Genomic DNA, 18,438 nt, shown 5'->3' with positions numbered 1-18,438 from the left:
GGAACAGGAGTGGGCAATATAACCTCATGAGCCAGCTCTACCATTCAGCAGGATCATGACTGATCTTCCAACTTAACTTCACTTTTCTACCCTCTTTGCAGATCCTTTGGTTCTCTTAATGCTCAATTAAAACAATTAGAAAAACAGTGGGGATCTTAAAACTATTAATCAAGCAATTCACTGTCAACTTTACTTCTAAAATAATTTAGTTCAAATCATCAAAGTACTGGAATTTGAACTTTAATTCTCTGGGCTATTAGTCCCATGAAATGGGCAGAAGCACGACTGTGCTCACCTGGAGGGAATGGAGGGTAGAATGAAGGGCAAAAATTGAACATGTACAACAAATAGGATTAAACAATGTGACACTTGCCTTAACTCTGAAGCCAAATTCCTCCACCAACTTTGAAAATATACTGTACTGACTTTATAGCACAAATGAAGAAAGAACACTATGATAGTTATCAACCAGAGATAGTAAGAACTGCTAATGCTGGAGTCAAAGCTAACACAGTGTGGAGCTGGAGGAACACAGCAGGCCAGGCAGCACCACAGGAACAGGAAAGCTGACATTTTGGACCAGAACCCTTCTTCAAAAATGGGGGAGGGGAATGGGAGCAGGGAAATAAATAGAGAGGAAGTGTGGGGCTAGGGAAGATAGGTGGGATGGTGATAGGTGACTGTAGCTAATGGTGGCGAATGGTGGAATGGTAGTGAGGTGGGAGGACCGGACAGGTCAGGGAGGTGGGGATGAGAGGGAGGGTTTGTGATGGGATGAGGCTGGAGGTGGGGAGATTTTGAAGCTAGTAAAATCCACTTTGAGACCACTGGGTTGTAGGCTCCCAAGGCGGAATATGAGGTGCTGTTCCTCCAGTTTCAGGGTGTTGTCATTGTGACACTGGAGAAGGCCCAGGATGGACATGTCACCCAAGGAGTGGGAGGGGGACTTGAAATAGGTCATGACCAGAAGGTGTTGTCGTTTGTCGCGAACAGAGTGCAGGTGCTATACAAAGTGGTCTCCAAGCCTCTGCTTGGTCTCACCGATGTAGAGGAGGCCACATCGGGAGCAGTGGATGCAATAGATCACATTGACGGAGGTGCAGCAGAACTTCTGTCTGATGTGAAAGGTTTGTTTGGTGTCTTGAATGGAAGTGAAGGGGGAGGTGTGGTGTAAGGTGTGGCACTTCCTTTGGTTGCAAGGAAAGGTGGGTGGTGGGGCTAGTGGAGAGTGTGGAGCAGTTGAAGGAGTTGCGGAGTGAGCAGTCCCTATGGAAGGCAGATAGAGGTGGAGAGGGAAATATATCTTTGGTTGTGGGGTAAGATTGCAGCTCTCTTCCCCCTCACCCATTTCTGAAGAAGGGTCCCAACTCGAAACGTCAACTTTCCTGCTCCTCTGTTGCTACCTGGCCTGCTGTGGTCCTTCAGCACCACACTGTATTATATCTGTTAACTATAATATTTATGCAATGTTTCACCTCAAGATGTGATTGAATAAAGTCATAAACACCAAACAAAGCATATTAAATTTTAGTACATCAGACTTACCCTGTTGAGATCGTCTATAAAGCTGCATGTATTACTGCCTGGCATCCTTTCCTCATCTGTTTCTAATAGGCTCCCATCTTCTCTCATCAGTCTCTGATTCTCAGAATCTAAAAGGATTTTAGGATTTATAATTGAAACAACTATCTTCACAAGTTTGTAAGAAGGTTACTTTTCATCCAGTACCCTAAAAATTCAGCGGCTTTAAAAGTCTGTGGGGCTTCTGCCCAATTCCCACAGTGACTCCAGGTGAAGGCTCTTAGAAAGCTCAGAGGGACCATACACAAACATTTTCATTGATGACATGCAGCTTTACCTCACCACCACCATTTCTAGAGACTACTCCAGTCTCACTGAATTGTCACATTGCTTGTCTGACATCCAGCAATGGATGAACAGAAACGCTTTCCACTTAAATGGCAAGAAGGCATTATCTTTAATCCCCACCACAAATTTTGTTCCCTCGCCACCAACTCACCTTGGGAACTATCTAGGCTGAACTACATACTTCAAAAGCATCACATTTGACAGCTAATTAACTTCCAACTACATAGACACAGTATCACTGCATCTATTTCTAATTCCTTAACATTGGCTGACTCCACCTATACCTCAACTCATCTGCTGCTGAAACTCTCATCCTTGCCTTTTGTTGTCTCTAGTTTAGACTATTCCAACTCCAATGTCTACTCTCTACAATCCAGTGTCATTTGAAAACTGGGTCACATTTCAAACTTGTGTATTCCATCATTTCTCTGCTAAGGACATATGTTCATCCTTAGTTAAGCAAAGAATTGATTTTAGAATTCTCATCCTTGATTTCAAGCTCTTCTATGGCCTTATCTTTTCCTGTTGCTGAAATCCTTTCCAACCCTATCACCTTCAAAAGGACTCACATTTCTTCAATTCTGGCCTCTCGAGCATTTGCAATTTTAATCACTCAGTCATCAGAGATTGTGCCTTTCGCTGCCTCAGCACTAAGCTCTGGAATTCCTTCCTCAAATGTTTCCTCAATTAAGGTGCTTCTGAAAGTCCACTTCTTTGACAGTGATATCTCATGAGGCTTGGGGATTTTTTGATAATAGCCTGTAGTCCAAGTTGGAACATTTCTGTAGTTTTTTTTCTGACAGACTCCTGAAAGAGTTACAATAAGAGACAAGTTCTGGGCCTAAGGATTGTAGGGCCCTTATTATCCTGTATTTTCTTCTCCTGCCTATTTATCTTTTAGTGCACTTCTATTTCAGCGAGCTTCTTCTGGGTATTCAAAAGCTGACTTACAATTCATGTTATTAAAAGAAAGTGACTAAAGAGAAGTTGGTGAGGAGGAAGAGTGCAGAAGTAAAAACGTTGAAGGAGAGGGAGAGGGGGTAAAGGAGAGGTGTTGAATGGAGGAAGAGATTAAGTACAGAGGAGGAGAAGGGATAGAGAAGAAAGGGAGAGTGGTGACAGGGGTAGGATGGACAGTCTAACTCCTGAATACCTGACTGAGCTGATCCAACCAACCATCTGAGCTGTCCACCAACTCCTTGGCAATCCTCCTGAATCAGCATGACTATCCTCTACAACTATCAACAGAGCCCTCCCCACCCAAAACAACTGGAATCTCCCCCATGACTAACCACTGTCTCCCCGGGCCTGAATGCCCACCCACAAAATCAACTCACGCATCCACTATCCACTTACACAATCTAGCTACCAAATCGACCTATCTACTTAAACACTAACTCACTTACCTACTGTAACAACTCGCTGACTTTCACACATGCCCTCCTCACCATTCACACTCTCACCATTCTGTGTCATCAATTCATGGACATTCAAACTGGACTTTTAAGCTCACCATACAGGTGATGCTATAAAGTCTGGTCTCCTGTCTGCTGATTGACACTACTCTGCCTCAGCTGAGTTTCTGAGGGACACTGTGACACACATTGCTGTGAGAGCCAGGAATGTATGTCCCACATTGTGGGAAGTTACAAGTGCACCAGTAATCCGCTGATCATCTGCGCTGTTCAGAAAATTCATGCTCATGAATTTTAATTTGATTTGATTTATTATTGTCACATATACCTAGGTACAGAGGAAAGTTTTGTTTGTGTGCAATACAGGCAGATTATACCATACAAAGTGCATTGGAGTAATAGAACAGAGCAAAGAAAACAATGTTATGTCTACAGAGAAGGTGCACAATGAGAGAAATCAACATTAAATTTAAATTTAAAATTTGAGAGGTCCATCCATTCAGCATTTTGTGGTATTAGATGATCCAATCTTGGATAGCATATAAATTATCCTCTACAAAATCTCTGATAGTCTGTTAATTTCATTTTGGAATTACCTTACAGACTGACTCATGGGCTTTCAACAGTAATATGTTGAAACTATATAAAACAGTAATAGAGAAATCTCATGGAAGTGACAGGATATGTACCATAAAATCTAAAAACCCCAAATGCTCCTTAGTGCTGTGAGCAATGACAATTGGAATGGAGAATGTGCTCATTAAGCAAAAGCATCAACAAGTCTTCAAAGAGACTCATGTGGGTAATATCACTCTATTCGACAACTTAAAATACAGTTAGCTCGAAATTATGTTGTAAAACCTCATATAACTAGAATACACAAGGCAAACTTCCGAAGTGAGGTTTTTAACTGACATTTATAAACATAAATACTTTAAAGCAGTACAGTAAAAATGGGATCAAATTACAATACTTTGAAGATTCCGGTAGAAAATTCATTTTTTTACCGAGGGCAAGTGTTTAGAATGCACTCACAAAAGTTCTTTCATGACATTGAACTAAGTAAGGCTTCATTTTCCAGTCAGGATTGGAACAAAAGCTTCAGCACAACTTTGGAAAAGAAATATATAACCTTGCTGGTCGACAATATTTTGAGAAGAGGGCGTCAGATGATCTGGATCTAGAACAAAACCATTCGACTGCAATGAGATGTGACAATTCCAGCCTGTCTCTAGGCCCATCTTCTCAGCAAATTCCTACAAAAACATAAAAGTATTGTAAATGTTTAAACATTCTAGTATAAACACGTGATTTCGGAAAGCTTCCTTTGTCCTTAGCAATGTCCGAAGTAGCGAGGAGACGGCTGCATGTTAGCACGTTGTAACCTGCTCAATTCCCCAATGTACCAGCAGAGGGCAGTGAGGTCGGACCAGTTCATCTCACACAGAGAGAAGAAAAGATTTTGAAAGAAAGAAACGTACAGATTTTTTGATAAATGATATACTATTTGGTAAAAAAATGTGAATGTTACTCCTTCCAGTAAATAGTGGAAATATATTTAAGGAGAAGCTGGATAAATGCGTGAAGCAGAAAAGATCAGAAGGATATGCTCATCGAGTGAGATGAAATAAGAATGTGGAAAACGAATACTGGCGTAGAACTATTACGCTGAATAACGTGTTCCTAGCCTGTAAGTTTCTAAGTGATTCTATGAAGATAGGCATTTTCAGTGAAGTATATTTGAAATTAACATTGATTCCATTTATCAACATAAAACAATTTTCAGAATGGGAAAGGGAGACTTTCAAACTTGATTGCCTTAGGAAACATTTTGAATAAATTGGGCATGCAGAATCAGAAATTTAAACAAGCAGCGTCAACACGGTGCATGAAGTTCCTTTCTGTTTAGCCCGTACTCTGTACAATAAGCCAATTTCCAATTGAGTTCAATGTCTATATCAAAAGCAGAAATTGATGAGGGTTCCATCAACAGGTTTGGCAGCATCTGCGCTGAGAAAGCAGAATTAACTTTTCAAGTCCAGTGACCCTTCAGAATGCTTGCATATTCAACTCTTGTGCATTGCTGGCAGAAGCTCTACTTTATTACTGAGATACGTGCAAATATGAATATTGGCTATTTCTCAGTGTTGATAAGGGGCTAGCACCCAGCACTCAACTATATTGGGCATTAAATTTAGCCCCATATACAAAGGAGCTTTTAAAGCATTGTTATAAAAAACATACACTGTGGCTTTTATAACCTTAATATGGGCCAGGATTGTACTGGAGTGGTCATTTCAATGATAACACCATATTGAGGAAATTTGAGATCAAAAGCCTGTCAAATTTATTGGATCAATTAAGAAAACAAAGGTAATAGACCTTCATGCTGCATTGCCTTCGCAATGAGAGGAAATTTGTGTTGCTTACTATCATAGTAAGATTGCAAGAATGTTCTTTAATTATAACAGGGAACTAAAGAAATCTTCACTAATGATTTTCTGTTTATTATAAAAATCAAAATCAGTGTTTCAAATTCAAGGGTAAACATCCTTCCAAAGACATTTTGGAAATTACTTTATCTTATACAAACATTCAACAGAAAGAGAGAGTCCTCATACTCCAGAGAAAAAGCATAATGACCATACTCAGTAGTTAAATTAGTAGTCATTTATAACTTTGAGTCTGTTACCTTGCTTTTTAGCTCATCTTCCAAGGAAAAGTAGACAAAGCGGATGCAGCTGTCATCTAAACCATCTATCAGATGGACCATGTCTAGCCTGGCTTGGTATTGGGAAGATATGAGGCCAAGTAAGATCTGATCGCCAAGGGGGTGCAAATTATCTTCCTGATCAAAAGTTAATTCTGAAATTCAAGCAAAATATGCAATGTTTGTTAATTAAAAAGAACACAGCTAGGTGGTAAAATGAATAAATTAACACTTATTTCATTACGTGTTTTGCTAAACATTTTTGTATAAACATTTGGATCCACAATTACTTAAACAAATTTTTATTCAATCGAATATATATGATCATTCAAGAAACATTGATGGGTTCCTTCACTACACTTCTGCAAAGCTTTCTTTTTTTTAACCTTGAGAGACTGTGGCCCTCATTTTACAGAGATGATGATGGTGAAATTAACAGCATCCACCATCATTATTATTAAAAAATTGTCAGTTATCTCTGGAATTCATACATGCACAGGATAAACATGGAAATTCAGAAGTTGCTGTCAGTTATTATACATTTCCCCAGAGGGTGTGCTACTGAGATTTCTGCTGACAGCAGCCAATGATAAACTTTGAAATCATGACTTGTGCCCTGTCAATGTTAGTCTTGCTGTAAAAATCCTTGAAAAAATTTCACCTTGTTGGTCAAGGTGTGATTGGTTTTGTTATGCGGTATTAATTTGATAATTACGGTTGAACACCCTCACTGACCTGAACAGATAATTTCATATTCGTGGAGTGTGAATCTCTCCTTTCTGGCAAAAAGTTGCCCCACCTGCAAAATCATGAGACAAAAAGTTGTCCACCTATGGCTGGCTTCTGTCATAATCCAATCAATAATTATTTATTTTGCTACCTGAAATCTTAAAAAGTAAAGTGAAAATATGCTTTTAACTTCATGGTATGCTGGCTATGAAAATACTGCAGTATGATTGGTTGCTTACTGTGTTCATTGACATCATAGCCGCTGCATGTCAGAACCTTAAAAGAGGAACAAATTACTACAGATGCTGGAATACTGTGGCTACAAGAGTAGTTCGGAGGCTAGTGATTCTGCAGCAAGTAACTCATCTTCTGACTCTGTATTTCCTGTTCACCGCAAAGAAGGCACATCTAAGGAGTGTGATGGAATATTCTTCACTTGCCTGGATGGGTGCAGCTCCACCCACACTTAGGAATTTCAAACAGCTCACTTGATTGACACCCCAAACACAGCTTTCAATATTCACTCTTTCTACTACTGACTCATAGTGGCAGCAGGGTGTACCATCTACAAGTTGCATCAAAGACTTATTCACACTATATTCCATCTGCCTTGCTGTCATCAACCCACACAGCCTGCCTAAATCCCATTGAAGCCTCTTGCATCCTTCTCACAACTCATATTCCTGCCTAAATTTATATCATTTGCAAAGTTGGATATATTATAACTGGCCCACACATCCAAATCATTGACACTGATTGTGAATTGCTGGAGCACAAACACTGAACGTTATGGTTTCAAGAAGGGAATGTCACCTCACAGCAATTGGTAAACCTTCTGGACCTTTCTTCAAGGTCATTGACAAACACTATTGTTACACTGTTAAACATTTGGGTGATGTTTATGTCATATTAGCTGTCAGATACTCAGCAATTTTGGGACAGGATTTCAGGTTTTTGATTCAGAGTCAAATGGGATCACGACCCTAACAGTGTGACAGAAACAAAAGCATGGCAGTGAATTTCCCCAAATTGGCCAATTTGTGGCCAGAAGGTGAACTTGCCAATCCATTAAGAAAGGCACACAAGTTTCCCAAAGTTGGAGGGTCAATAAGAGCCTATTTGGTATGGGAGGAGCAACACTGTAGTTTGGGTTGGAGACAGGCCAGAAGATGCCTTCATTTTATGGCAGCCATCTCTGCAACTTTTAAAATTTTTAAATTAAACACAGACTCCAGCATGTGGGGAATCTGTGTGGAAGGGAATCCTCTGAGGGGAAAGCCTCTCAGCCTGCCTGGGCTGCTGGCCCCTGAGATTGTTGCTGAGATTTCTACACACACAAAATGGCCTTGTTTCCGGCACCTAAAGGGGTCCCAAGCTGACTGGAAAATTTCAATTGATTGTCAACAATAGGCCTCAATCACCTCTGTGTGCTGATCTCACCCCTAATAAAAAAACTCAGAGACAGAATATGCTGGCGAATCACCACAGTAGTTAGCAGTGATTTTACTCTATGTCCATGTCCACACTTGCCCCTGTACAGCTACAGAAATTATCCCTGGAGTCAGTTCTGGTGAAGGGGGATCTCCACTCTGACTTTCTCACCTCCTGCTTTTACTGTGTATAAGGACATTTGTCAGTTTCCAGAGAGAGGGCGAAGTGTTCATTACTGCACTTTTTTAACTCCAGAACGAGCATACTAGTAAGCAATCCCCACTGTGGCTACTATCATTCCTATTCTGGTGATTCCTGAGAGCAATTTTGGCACAGGAGGGTAACAGCAGTGAAACAGAGTGGCTTTCTAGGGCCTGATTCCCTTTCACCACTTATATGCAAGGGAGGGTCAGTCAGATAAAAACAAAGGTCACACTGGATAATGGACAGTGGGATTCTCTACGTTCTTTGTTCCACTGTTGCCACCATTATCCCAATGATTGGCTGCTGTGATAGTGGAGGTCTATCCAATGTGTAATCTCCTTGCAGAAAACGGCCAAGTGAAACAAGGTGCCTAAACATCCACTTTGTGAGGAGAGAGGTTGAATCCTGTGATACCAAGTTGCAGTCTCGCCCACATTTCATAATCACCAATATATTTCTCACAGCACATTTCCTAGAAACAAAATGTTCCAGAAATGCACCCTCTAAATTTGAGTATTTCTGATCTGGTGGGTCATTTTCTAGTTCTTGACACTTGTGGGTTGACTGTAACAAACCGTCCAGGTCCAAAGCTGCTGAGGTATCTGTTTGGCCGCAGTGTTTATTTTTCAAAGGTACTTGGAGACACTTCTCATCATCACTGGGATGCAAGGTATGGAACACTGGCTTATAAGACAAGGCAATGCACTCTCCAGTCAGACAGGCATGTCGATAAAAATCAAAGATTTTCTTTCTGCAAAAGTGAACAATTGCAAAGACAATTAAATTGAAAATTACTAAACTCTAATATTAAAAGTCTAATATTTCATTAAGGTATACTGGTCCATGGGAGCAGACTCACTGGTGGTATCGAGTTTGATCCATGTTGGATTTTATGATGGGAGGTTGTGATTGTGCAAGACCAAAAAAGCACAACAAATAAGTGGCACCACACCTTGATACAGCTGAGGTGCAGGGAAGTTGCACAAAAGGAGGGGGAACCTGCTGAAAGTTGTTTGTTGCCCTTTGGTGAGAATACAAAGGCCAGCTCTCTCCTTGAGAGAGTTTGATGATGAAGTCAGTGTAATCCTCCAAGCCCCAAAGGGGAGTTTGCACTAGTGTCTGGAGCTAGGGAGACCACATCCCCAATCTCATGAGCCCTATTACTCATGGGAATTGTTGGCCTGAGGAAAGGCTACTGTTTCATGTGGACAATCATTGCCTTTTAATGCATTGTTTCATTGCTGCGTGCAACTTGCAGGTACAGCTGGAATCCTTTGATCAGGAAACAGTATATATGTTAACATATGGACCTGCAAGTTCAATAACAACATGAACACAAAGAATACTACAGTTTAAAGCACGAGATTAATTGGCTCCTAGGAGAATATACAAACATGGGAACTTGAGTGCACCATTCAACAACGTGAATTTGCGCTGCCATTTAATTTTATCATGTCTAACCCAGATCAAAGATCAACTTACTTGCCTTGATAACCTTGAAAACCCTTTACAATAAAATGTGAGGCTGGATGAACACAGCAGGCCAAGCAGCATCTCAGGAGCACAAAAGCTGACGTTTCGGGCCTAGACCCTTCATCCTCTCTGATGAAGGGTCTAGGCCCGAAACGTCAGCTTTTGTGCTCCTGAGATGCTGCTTGGCCTGCTGTGTTCATCCAGCCTCACATTTTATTATCTTGGAATTCTCCAGCATCTGCAGTTCCCATTATCTCTCTCAAACGCTTTACAATCTCAGTTTTCACACTTCTAATTTAGCACTAGCCTCAACAATTTCTCATCAAAGACTGTTGAACTTTTAACTTATTCCTTTATTTTCCCAGACAACAAAAGACTTTAATGTTAACTACTACCTTACTTCTTAATTTTTCTAATTATTCTATGGAGTAGTGCTTAACTTTTTAACTCTCGTTTCTCTGAATACTTTGTACATTTTTTTAATACCTAGGTGCTTTTGGTATCTAAGATGCCACCATGTGTGGTGACATTATGCACTTTTCACTGTACTCCTGCATTTCAGTGTATGTGACAATAAAATCTAAATTTAAATCTAAATCTAAATCTTTTGAGGAGAGAGAATTCTAGATTTCCATTACCCTTTTTGAGAAGAAATATTTCCTGACATCACCCCGAGCGGCTTCGATCTAATTTTAAGGATGTGCTCCCTCATTATGGACTCCCACCACTAAAGGAAGTAGTTTCTATTTATCTATCCTGTCGTATTCATGAAATGTCTGATATACGAAAGTGCCTGAATGTTTACTAATATAAAAGGTCATGTTGTTACCTGGCGCATCTAGAAAGTGGACAAATATCATTTCCATCCCAAAATTCACTGCAAGCATCTAAGATTGTGCCAGCGGACCCGTAGGAGAATAGCTGCATCAATTCTGTCAATAAAAGCGACATTTATTTAAGGTAATATCAGAAGAACTAACATAATTTATTGTCTAACTTCAATACATACAAACACAGACAGACAGGTAAACACATTCTTTCCAATCTACATTCTCTGAAACATTTGCAGTTGCTTATGTGTAAGAAAATATGCACTCTCCTCCCTCAGCTAAAACTGTGCAATCTCCTCAGAGAAGCAAATATATAAATAAAATGCTGAATAATTTGGAGGAATCTCTCCTCATGGAAATCAACACATCCCCAGATAATACTCTGCCCCTAATATTGCTATGGAGAAACTCAGCCAGTCAGAAATAGGTTCAGAACTCACTTGAATTTATCTTCATTTAATAGATTTTCCTGCAATAGAAAGGAGCTTGTCAGACTGCTCTCATCACATTGAAAATAAATGAGTGCAAAAAAGAAATTGTCCAACAAACCCTATGTTCTCCTCCTCCTCTAGAACGTTAACTCCCTAAGCCTTCATCTTTAAATGTACATTCTTCACCCAAATCATCTTCTTATGCTTACAAATAGATCGGAAGAATTGAAAATAAAATGCAAAAGTAAACTTAAAATTGCCACAGTATGTATATTGAATGCAAAAAGCTCACACTGTCTCAGAAACTCATATATCTATTGAAATCACCACAAATTTTGTGGGTAAAGTTGTCTCTTTTGGACTTATAGACTTACACATGGCGTGGAATAAATGACTAACTTTAACGATTACAGATGTCCCGCCTCCTTTGGCTAGCATAGACCTGTGGTCTGGGGAATCTAACCAAACCTGTTGTGCTGATGGCTGTTAAGGTGTATTGGGTCCATATGTATAGACTGCAAAACAAAGCTTTTCACTGAAATTAGGCACATGTAACCACAATAAATCAAATCAAATCAGGATTATTACTCCTTCATTCCTTTTGGCATCTTCTATAGCTAGGTGGTGTAGACATAGCTAGAGTTAAGAGAGAGACATACACTCACTCATGCTCCTACTCACATGCTGACATGCATAAGATGCACACCCAGCTGTACAAACCCCTGTGCATAGGCAAACTCTCACCACACACAGTCACTCATAACACATTCTCATTTACGCAGTCACTCATGATACACTGTCACTCACCACATAGTCACTCATGACACACTCTAACTCATCACACACATTAGCTCACATACAAACAAAATTTTGCTTTTTAGTTCAGGATTCTTACATCAGAGTCAAAAGCAAATGACATCATCACACTTTGGACCAATAATATACTCTCTAGATGGAATGCAATAAAACCTGGAATTAAGGTAGGAGAGAGATAGATAGAGAGAGACACAGGGTGCCTTCATTTTGAGGTAATCCCTCCACTCATTTTAATACTTTTAGTGTTACTAAAATAACATTAGTAACCAGGCCATACTATTGAGGGACGGGAGAGGGAAATATCCCTAGAAGAACTGAAGCGAAATAGGCAAGAGGGCCTCAAACCATGTCTTGGGTTCTGACTCCCTGCTTTTCCACCAGGAGATTGCCTTTGAGGGTCTGATAGCTAACTGGCAAATTCAGGTGAGAGGAACCGCTGAGCACTCTTTCTGCCATGGCCACAAGGATGGCCATTGTTATTGAGGGCCTCCGTGGTTTAAGGAGTGATCATAAAGGATCCCCACTCTGATCAATCTGATGAGAGACTGTCAGATTTCAGTGTGTTATGTCCCCACAGCAGTAGGCCCTCCCAACATGGCCCAAATGCGTGCACAGTTGGGAATTGTAGTGATTGGAATGAGGTCTAGGTGGATCACATCAAGTACTGAGATCCCTCATTGGAGTTGTTAACTTGGGCCAATCAGGAATCGCAATACTCGCTCTCCTTCCAATCACTACACTTGTTATGCACTTAAGTGGCTTGACTGTCTTTTCAATGGTTATCTGGACTGCTATCTTTCTCGATATTGACCACATGGCATAGTGATAGGTAGATGGTGGGCACCCTGCCTGTCACCAACCTCTGCCATTTTCCCAGGTTTCTCGCCACTCAGCTTCACTCTCAGAGGACCCAGGAAGTTCTGGTCAAACACTATTGATCATATATGCACACGTATGAACACATACAAGAATAGTCACATCTGGAAGAAATTCGGATGCTGGTATAGATATAAACGTAATTGAGGGCTCCTGGGCTGTGGCAACATTGATGCTACTTCTGAGCCAGGAGGCCTGTGTTCGAGTCCCCTTTGTTCCAGAGTTGTATATTAACAACTCTAGACTGGTTGATTAGATACATTGTTGAAGATAAAGCGTAATCTATAGAACTAATCATTTTGTTAGGAATAGAATGTTTAGTTTTAGGCAACTTATGTCATGGTTACCTTTGAACTATCCTCTTAAACAACACTGATTAAAACCAATAACCACAGACGACTCTCTGTGGTTAACTACTGGTCAGTATATTCACTATTATCTCGTATTTAAATTAACAGATATGATCAGAACAAAACGGCTGAAATGAAAGACTAACAAATCTACAGACTTCTGAAACACCCCATTTTGTTATCCTATAATCAATGCATTCTAAACTGAAGGATTTAAGTTACATATGACCTACCGTTTACTTTCAAATGTCTGAGGGGAAGTCTTGCAAATATATCAAGGGAAAGGCTGTGTCTAGTTTATTTGTTGAATTCTAAATTAACTGAGAAGAGAGTAAATCCAGAGCAGTTTGTTGGTACAGACAAAAATGGTAGTCAATGCCGGCAGATTGCATACTGTGGGAGAAGCAATCTTGCAAGACACAGGCTTTTCATGTTGACAGAGAGTTCAAATTGGGCAATTTAACATGTCCTGACCTGCACAGCTCTAACCCAGGAAAGTCTAGTTAAATTGGCTCCTTTTAAACATTAATACCTTTGGAGTCAGGAAGGTTTCCCATGATGGAAGGAATCATTTTCAACTTAACCTTGTTGTGACCAGCTAAAGTGGGGTTGAATAAAGTAGAACCAGCTCATTTCTCCTCAGAGGTTTCATGCCCATCTGGAATTATACTGAATGGGTGAACTGTGCCCAGGACCTGTTTGCAGCACTAACTATTCCAACAGACTGCTACAAACCACTTAAGCCGAAACCCCCTACACATCCATGTCCGATGACGGCATGCTGATTAGGAACAATGAAGAAGAGAGGGGAGATCTGGGAAGAGAAAATCCCATCGGGATTGTACTCATTAGAGTTTAGAAGGTTGAGGGGAGATCTAATAGAAACTTACAAGATAATGTATGGCTTAGAAGGGGTGGACGCTAGGAAGTTGTTTCCGTTAGGCGGGGAGACTAGGACCCGTGGGCACAGCCTTAAAATTAGAGGGGGTAAATTTAAATTGAAATGAGACGACATTTCTTCAGCCAGAGAGTGGTGGGCTTGTGGAATTCATTGCCATGGAGTGCGGTGGAGCCGGGACTATGGATGCCTTCAAGGCAGAGATCAACAAATTCTTGATCTCAGAAGGAATCAAGGGCTACGGGGAGAGTGCAGGGAAGTGGAGTTGAAATGCCCATCAGCCATGATTTAAATGGCGGAGTGGACTTGATGCATCGAATGGCCTTACTTCCACTCCTATGTCTTATGGTCTTACGGTCTTATGGTTCTCTTGCACTCCATAGCAATGCTGAGTGCCAATAACACTTCGCTTTCTTAGAAAGGTTGCAAATGTAAGAAAGTAACTGAGATGATATGTGCATTCCTTTAGGCCTTCACTGAATAAGCAAGATTTTAACTCATTCAATTGAAGTGAATGAAAATTGTTCTTAATACCTCCATTCATTTTCCACATTCCCCATGTCTTTTGGTAATATAGGCTAAGGTGAGAGGTGTACAGTGAATCCCTAGAACAATTCCCTGCTTACAATTGTGTGCATCACCTTGGACAGGCTTTTTAATTCCTGCAGAAAATCCTGGCTTTCACCTCTGGTCATGTGTCTGAGGAAGTCAGGTAGTGGGTGAGTTAGGGGTTAGGCCAAGCCATTTAATTCATCTAATTTTATGGGCTCTACTTGTATATTTATTTGATTAACAGTATTTCTAAAAATAATTCATTAAGATAATAATAAATTTATTATTGTAGCTTTTCTCAGCTGATTCTTGTATTGAACAACCTGTTTGAGGCCAGAGTTTCCCAGGGTAATTTTCATCGATAGATCATCATAGAATCCCTACAGTGTGGAAACTGGCCCTTCGGCCCAACAAGCCAACGCTGACCCTCAGAGCATCCCACCCAGACCCATCCCCCTATAATGCACCTAATCGACACCTCCCTGAACACTATGGGCAATTTAGCATGGCCAATCCACCTAACCTGCACACCTTTGGACTGTGGGAGGAAATCCATGCAAACATTGGAGAATGTGCAAACTCCACACAGTTTCCCGAGGCTGAAATCAAACTCGGGTCCCTGGTGCTGTGAGGCAGTAGTGTTACCCACTGAGCCACGCTGTTGATTACATAGAACATAGAACATGACAGCACAGTACAGGCCCTTTGGCCCTCGATGTTGTGCCGACCTGTCATATCGATCTGAAGCCCATCTAACCTACACTATTCCATGTACGTCCATATGCTTATCCAATGACGACTTAAATGTACCTAAAGTTGGCAAATCTACTACCGTTGCAGGCAAAGCGTTCCATTCCCTTTCTACTCTCTGAGTAAAGAAACTACCTCTGACATCTGTCCTATATCTTTCACCCCTCAATTTAAAGCTATGCCCCCTCGTGCTCACCGTCACCATCCTAGGAAAAAGGCTGTCCCTATCCACCCTATCTAACCCTCTGCTTATTTTGTATGTTTCAATTAAGTCACCTCTCAACCTTCTTCTCTCTAATGAAAACAGCCTCAAGTCCCTCAGCCTTTCCTCGTAAGACCTTCCCTCCATACCAGGCAACATCCTAGTAAATCTCCTCTGCACCCTTTCCAAAGCTTCCACATCCTTCTTATAATGCGGTGACCAGAACTGTACGCAATACTCCAAGTGCGGCCGCACCAGAGTTTTGTACAGCTGCAGCATAGATTAGTAACAAGCCACTCTTTGGATCCAGTCTAGTCTGAACTGCATTTACTGTAAAAACCTCAATGCTGCAAATACTCTATGGAGAAATCCTGCATCTACAACAGGTAATTGCTTCTGTTCTTAATATACAAATTAATATATCACTTTGTCAGGTTATACCCAAACACATTGTCTAATGAAATATTAATTCTACATATGAAATGTAGATGGATCAAGATTATTCAGCATCTTTCATGACTTTGACAAGTCCCAAAGCACTTTACACCCAATGAGCACTATTTAAGGTCTGCTTGCCGTTGTAATATAGAAATGTAGCAGCCAATATGCACCTCAGAGTGACCCACAATATTAGCTGGGATATTGGGTCAAATAAGTCTCTTCTTTGAAAGATGCTATGAGTTCTTTTACACCCATCTGAGAGACCATTCTTGATGATTTATCTAAATGATGTCACTTCCCACCATGCAGTGCTCCCTCAGTCCTGCAGTTATGTTGGTCTAGATTTGGTGGATATAGATATTTGGAATGTTCTCAGGAGTGAAGTCTGAGAGGTTCAAACTGAAAAGAAATTCTTGACTAAGAATCCCGAAAATGTATTGGCCATTCCTTTTCAAGATACAACAACTTTCAGCAGGTCAAAAAGGCCACAGACATGAAATGTTAATTCTGCTTTTCCTTCCATGAATGCTGTCAGACCATTGGAGTGTTCACAGCATTTTCTGCTTTTACCTATACAGTGTGCCTTTAATCCAATGCACTGTATTTGTCACAATTGGTGATAGCATTCAAAATTGCATTCTGTGAGGGCAATAGGGCTGGCTTTGTGCAAACTGACATCGTGGCTCAAGTCTTTCTCAACTATTGTCTATGTTCCTCATTCCTGGACTATTCTTGCTGTCTCTGTTTTATTAGATTAAATTAGAAATTTAGCAATTCGAGAAATTGAAATCGAAGTAAATTGGGTTTACGAGCCTGAGTTAGAAGTGTGCGCAAGCAGGTTTATCATATGACTCAGAGGCAGCTTTCTTTTAGTGATGAATGATGGTTCCCATGGTGATGCTTCCTGTGTGTTAGTCATTGTGGTTGACGTGTACACAGCAGTGTACGTTTGCTTATGGAAGAGGTTCCTTGCAGAGGAGGTGAAGCCTGTGAGATGAAATCGGTTTCAATTAATCTATGACAGGAAGTGGTAGGAGGAACAGTTTTGGGCCATACCTGCAATGTTTAAAGTATTTAAGAAAACCATAGTTACAAATATAGAGCAAATTATGCCGTGCAGCCAATCTTGCAGAAAATGACTTACGACTGAAAAATTTTATTTAACATTTTTCCATCAGATTGTACTAATGAGAGACTATTAAACAAAAATAGAATGCCCCCATCAAAAAGCATTGTCAATGGCAACAATTAAATAACAAATGTATTTACCTAAATAATTAAAATCAAATCTGAAAAACATCTGCATCAAATCCCTAAAAAGACAGTTTGCTCTGCAGTTGATTAAGTGATACCACGGTGAGCTGAGCGTTCTTTGCAGCAGGAGGTATAGATATGTTTCCTGTTTAAATATGCATTAACAATCACAAAAGCCAAAAAAGGCAAGTTTTCTGACATTCAATGCTAAAGTGAACATAGCAACACACATCAAAGACATCCAATTGTATAGTGAATCAATGCATTTTCAAATTCTTTGGGCCAAACCTTTACCTGGATGCGCATTTCAGCATGCAACTGTCCAGAGTTAGTTTTGTTTTAGGGGAGATAATCCAATCTTCTTCCACATGCCTACTGAAATGCTATTTTCCTTACACATTTCAATGGATCAGGAATGCCTAAATGTATACTGCCACTGAGGTCAGTAGACGAAAATCAGATTTCTTTCCTGCACAGTATTTTGGTCCAAAGCTGTGGAGTTTTGGAATCCCAATAAAAGCATATCAGGTTTGAGAGTTCATGAAGGAAATGGAAAGCCTGCTGGGGTTTGTGAATCATGTGAAAATCTAAGTATGAAATCATGGATTCAAACAACGCAGAAACAGACCTTTCGTTGCAACCAGTCCATGCTGAACATAATCCCAAACTAAACTAATCCCATCTGGCTGCTCCTGGCCCATTTCCCTCCAAACTTTTCCTATTCATGTCTCCATCCAAATGTCTTTTAAATATTGTAATTGGATCTGCATCCAGCACTTCATCAGGAAGTTCATTCCACATGCAAACCACCTTCTGTGTAAAAAACAATTGCCTCTTCTGTATTTTTAAAATCTCTCCTCTCACCTTAAGAATGTGGCCCCTAGTCTTGAAGTTCCCCATCTTGGGGAAAAGAGAATTATCATCAAATCTATCGATACCTCTCATTATTTTATAAACTTCTTTCAGGTCACCTCTCAACCTCCTACATTCCAGCGAAAAAAGTTCCAACCTATGCAGTCTTTCTTTATAACTCAAGCTTTCCATTCCTGAATCCTCTCCAGTTTGATAACATCCTTCCTATAACTGGGCAACCAGAACTAGACACAGTCTTCCAGAGGTGGTCTCACAAATGTCCTATATAATCTCAACATAACATCCCAACTCCTATTCTCAAAGGACTGAGCAATGAAGGCCAAGTATGCCAAAT

The 18,438-nt window shown here is 40.4% G+C and overlaps 2 protein-coding genes across 3 annotated transcripts in view; one reads left to right on the top strand and one right to left on the bottom strand.

Annotated features, from left to right (window-relative positions):
* Positions 1-18,438, top strand: part of LOC125462223 (GRB2-related adapter protein-like) — a 272,985-nt gene that overhangs the window by 131,622 nt on the left and 122,925 nt on the right. Inside the window, exon 1 of one of the 2 annotated variants that reach the window (XM_048551984.2) lies at positions 4,748-4,974. The exons of the other annotated variant lie outside the window; for it this stretch is intronic. The gene's annotated coding sequence lies outside the window, so the exon portion shown is untranslated. Of the gene's footprint in view, positions 1-4,747; positions 4,975-18,438 lie in introns of those variants that run through there. 2 annotated transcript variants of the gene reach the window in all.
* LOC125462439 (transmembrane protein 94-like) overlaps positions 1-18,438 on the bottom strand; it is a 156,705-nt gene that overhangs the window by 80,118 nt on the left and 58,149 nt on the right. Inside the window, exons 12-18 of the mRNA XM_059653874.1 lie at positions 16,787-16,964; positions 14,388-14,508; positions 10,661-10,782; positions 8,934-9,109; positions 5,977-6,149; positions 4,417-4,540; positions 1,546-1,652 (exon numbers count right to left, since the gene is read on the bottom strand). Coding sequence (XP_059509857.1) covers positions 1,546-1,652; positions 4,417-4,540; positions 5,977-6,149; positions 8,934-9,109; positions 10,661-10,782; positions 14,388-14,508; positions 16,787-16,964 — 1,001 coding nt within the window. The remainder of the gene's footprint in view (positions 1-1,545; positions 1,653-4,416; positions 4,541-5,976; positions 6,150-8,933; positions 9,110-10,660; positions 10,783-14,387; positions 14,509-16,786; positions 16,965-18,438) is intronic.

The sequence above is a fragment of the Stegostoma tigrinum genome, chromosome 23 (assembly GCF_030684315.1).
Source record: "Stegostoma tigrinum isolate sSteTig4 chromosome 23, sSteTig4.hap1, whole genome shotgun sequence".
Classification (NCBI taxonomy): domain Eukaryota; kingdom Metazoa; phylum Chordata; class Chondrichthyes; order Orectolobiformes; family Stegostomatidae; genus Stegostoma; species Stegostoma tigrinum.
This window is presented reverse-complemented; position numbering and strand designations above follow the sequence as displayed.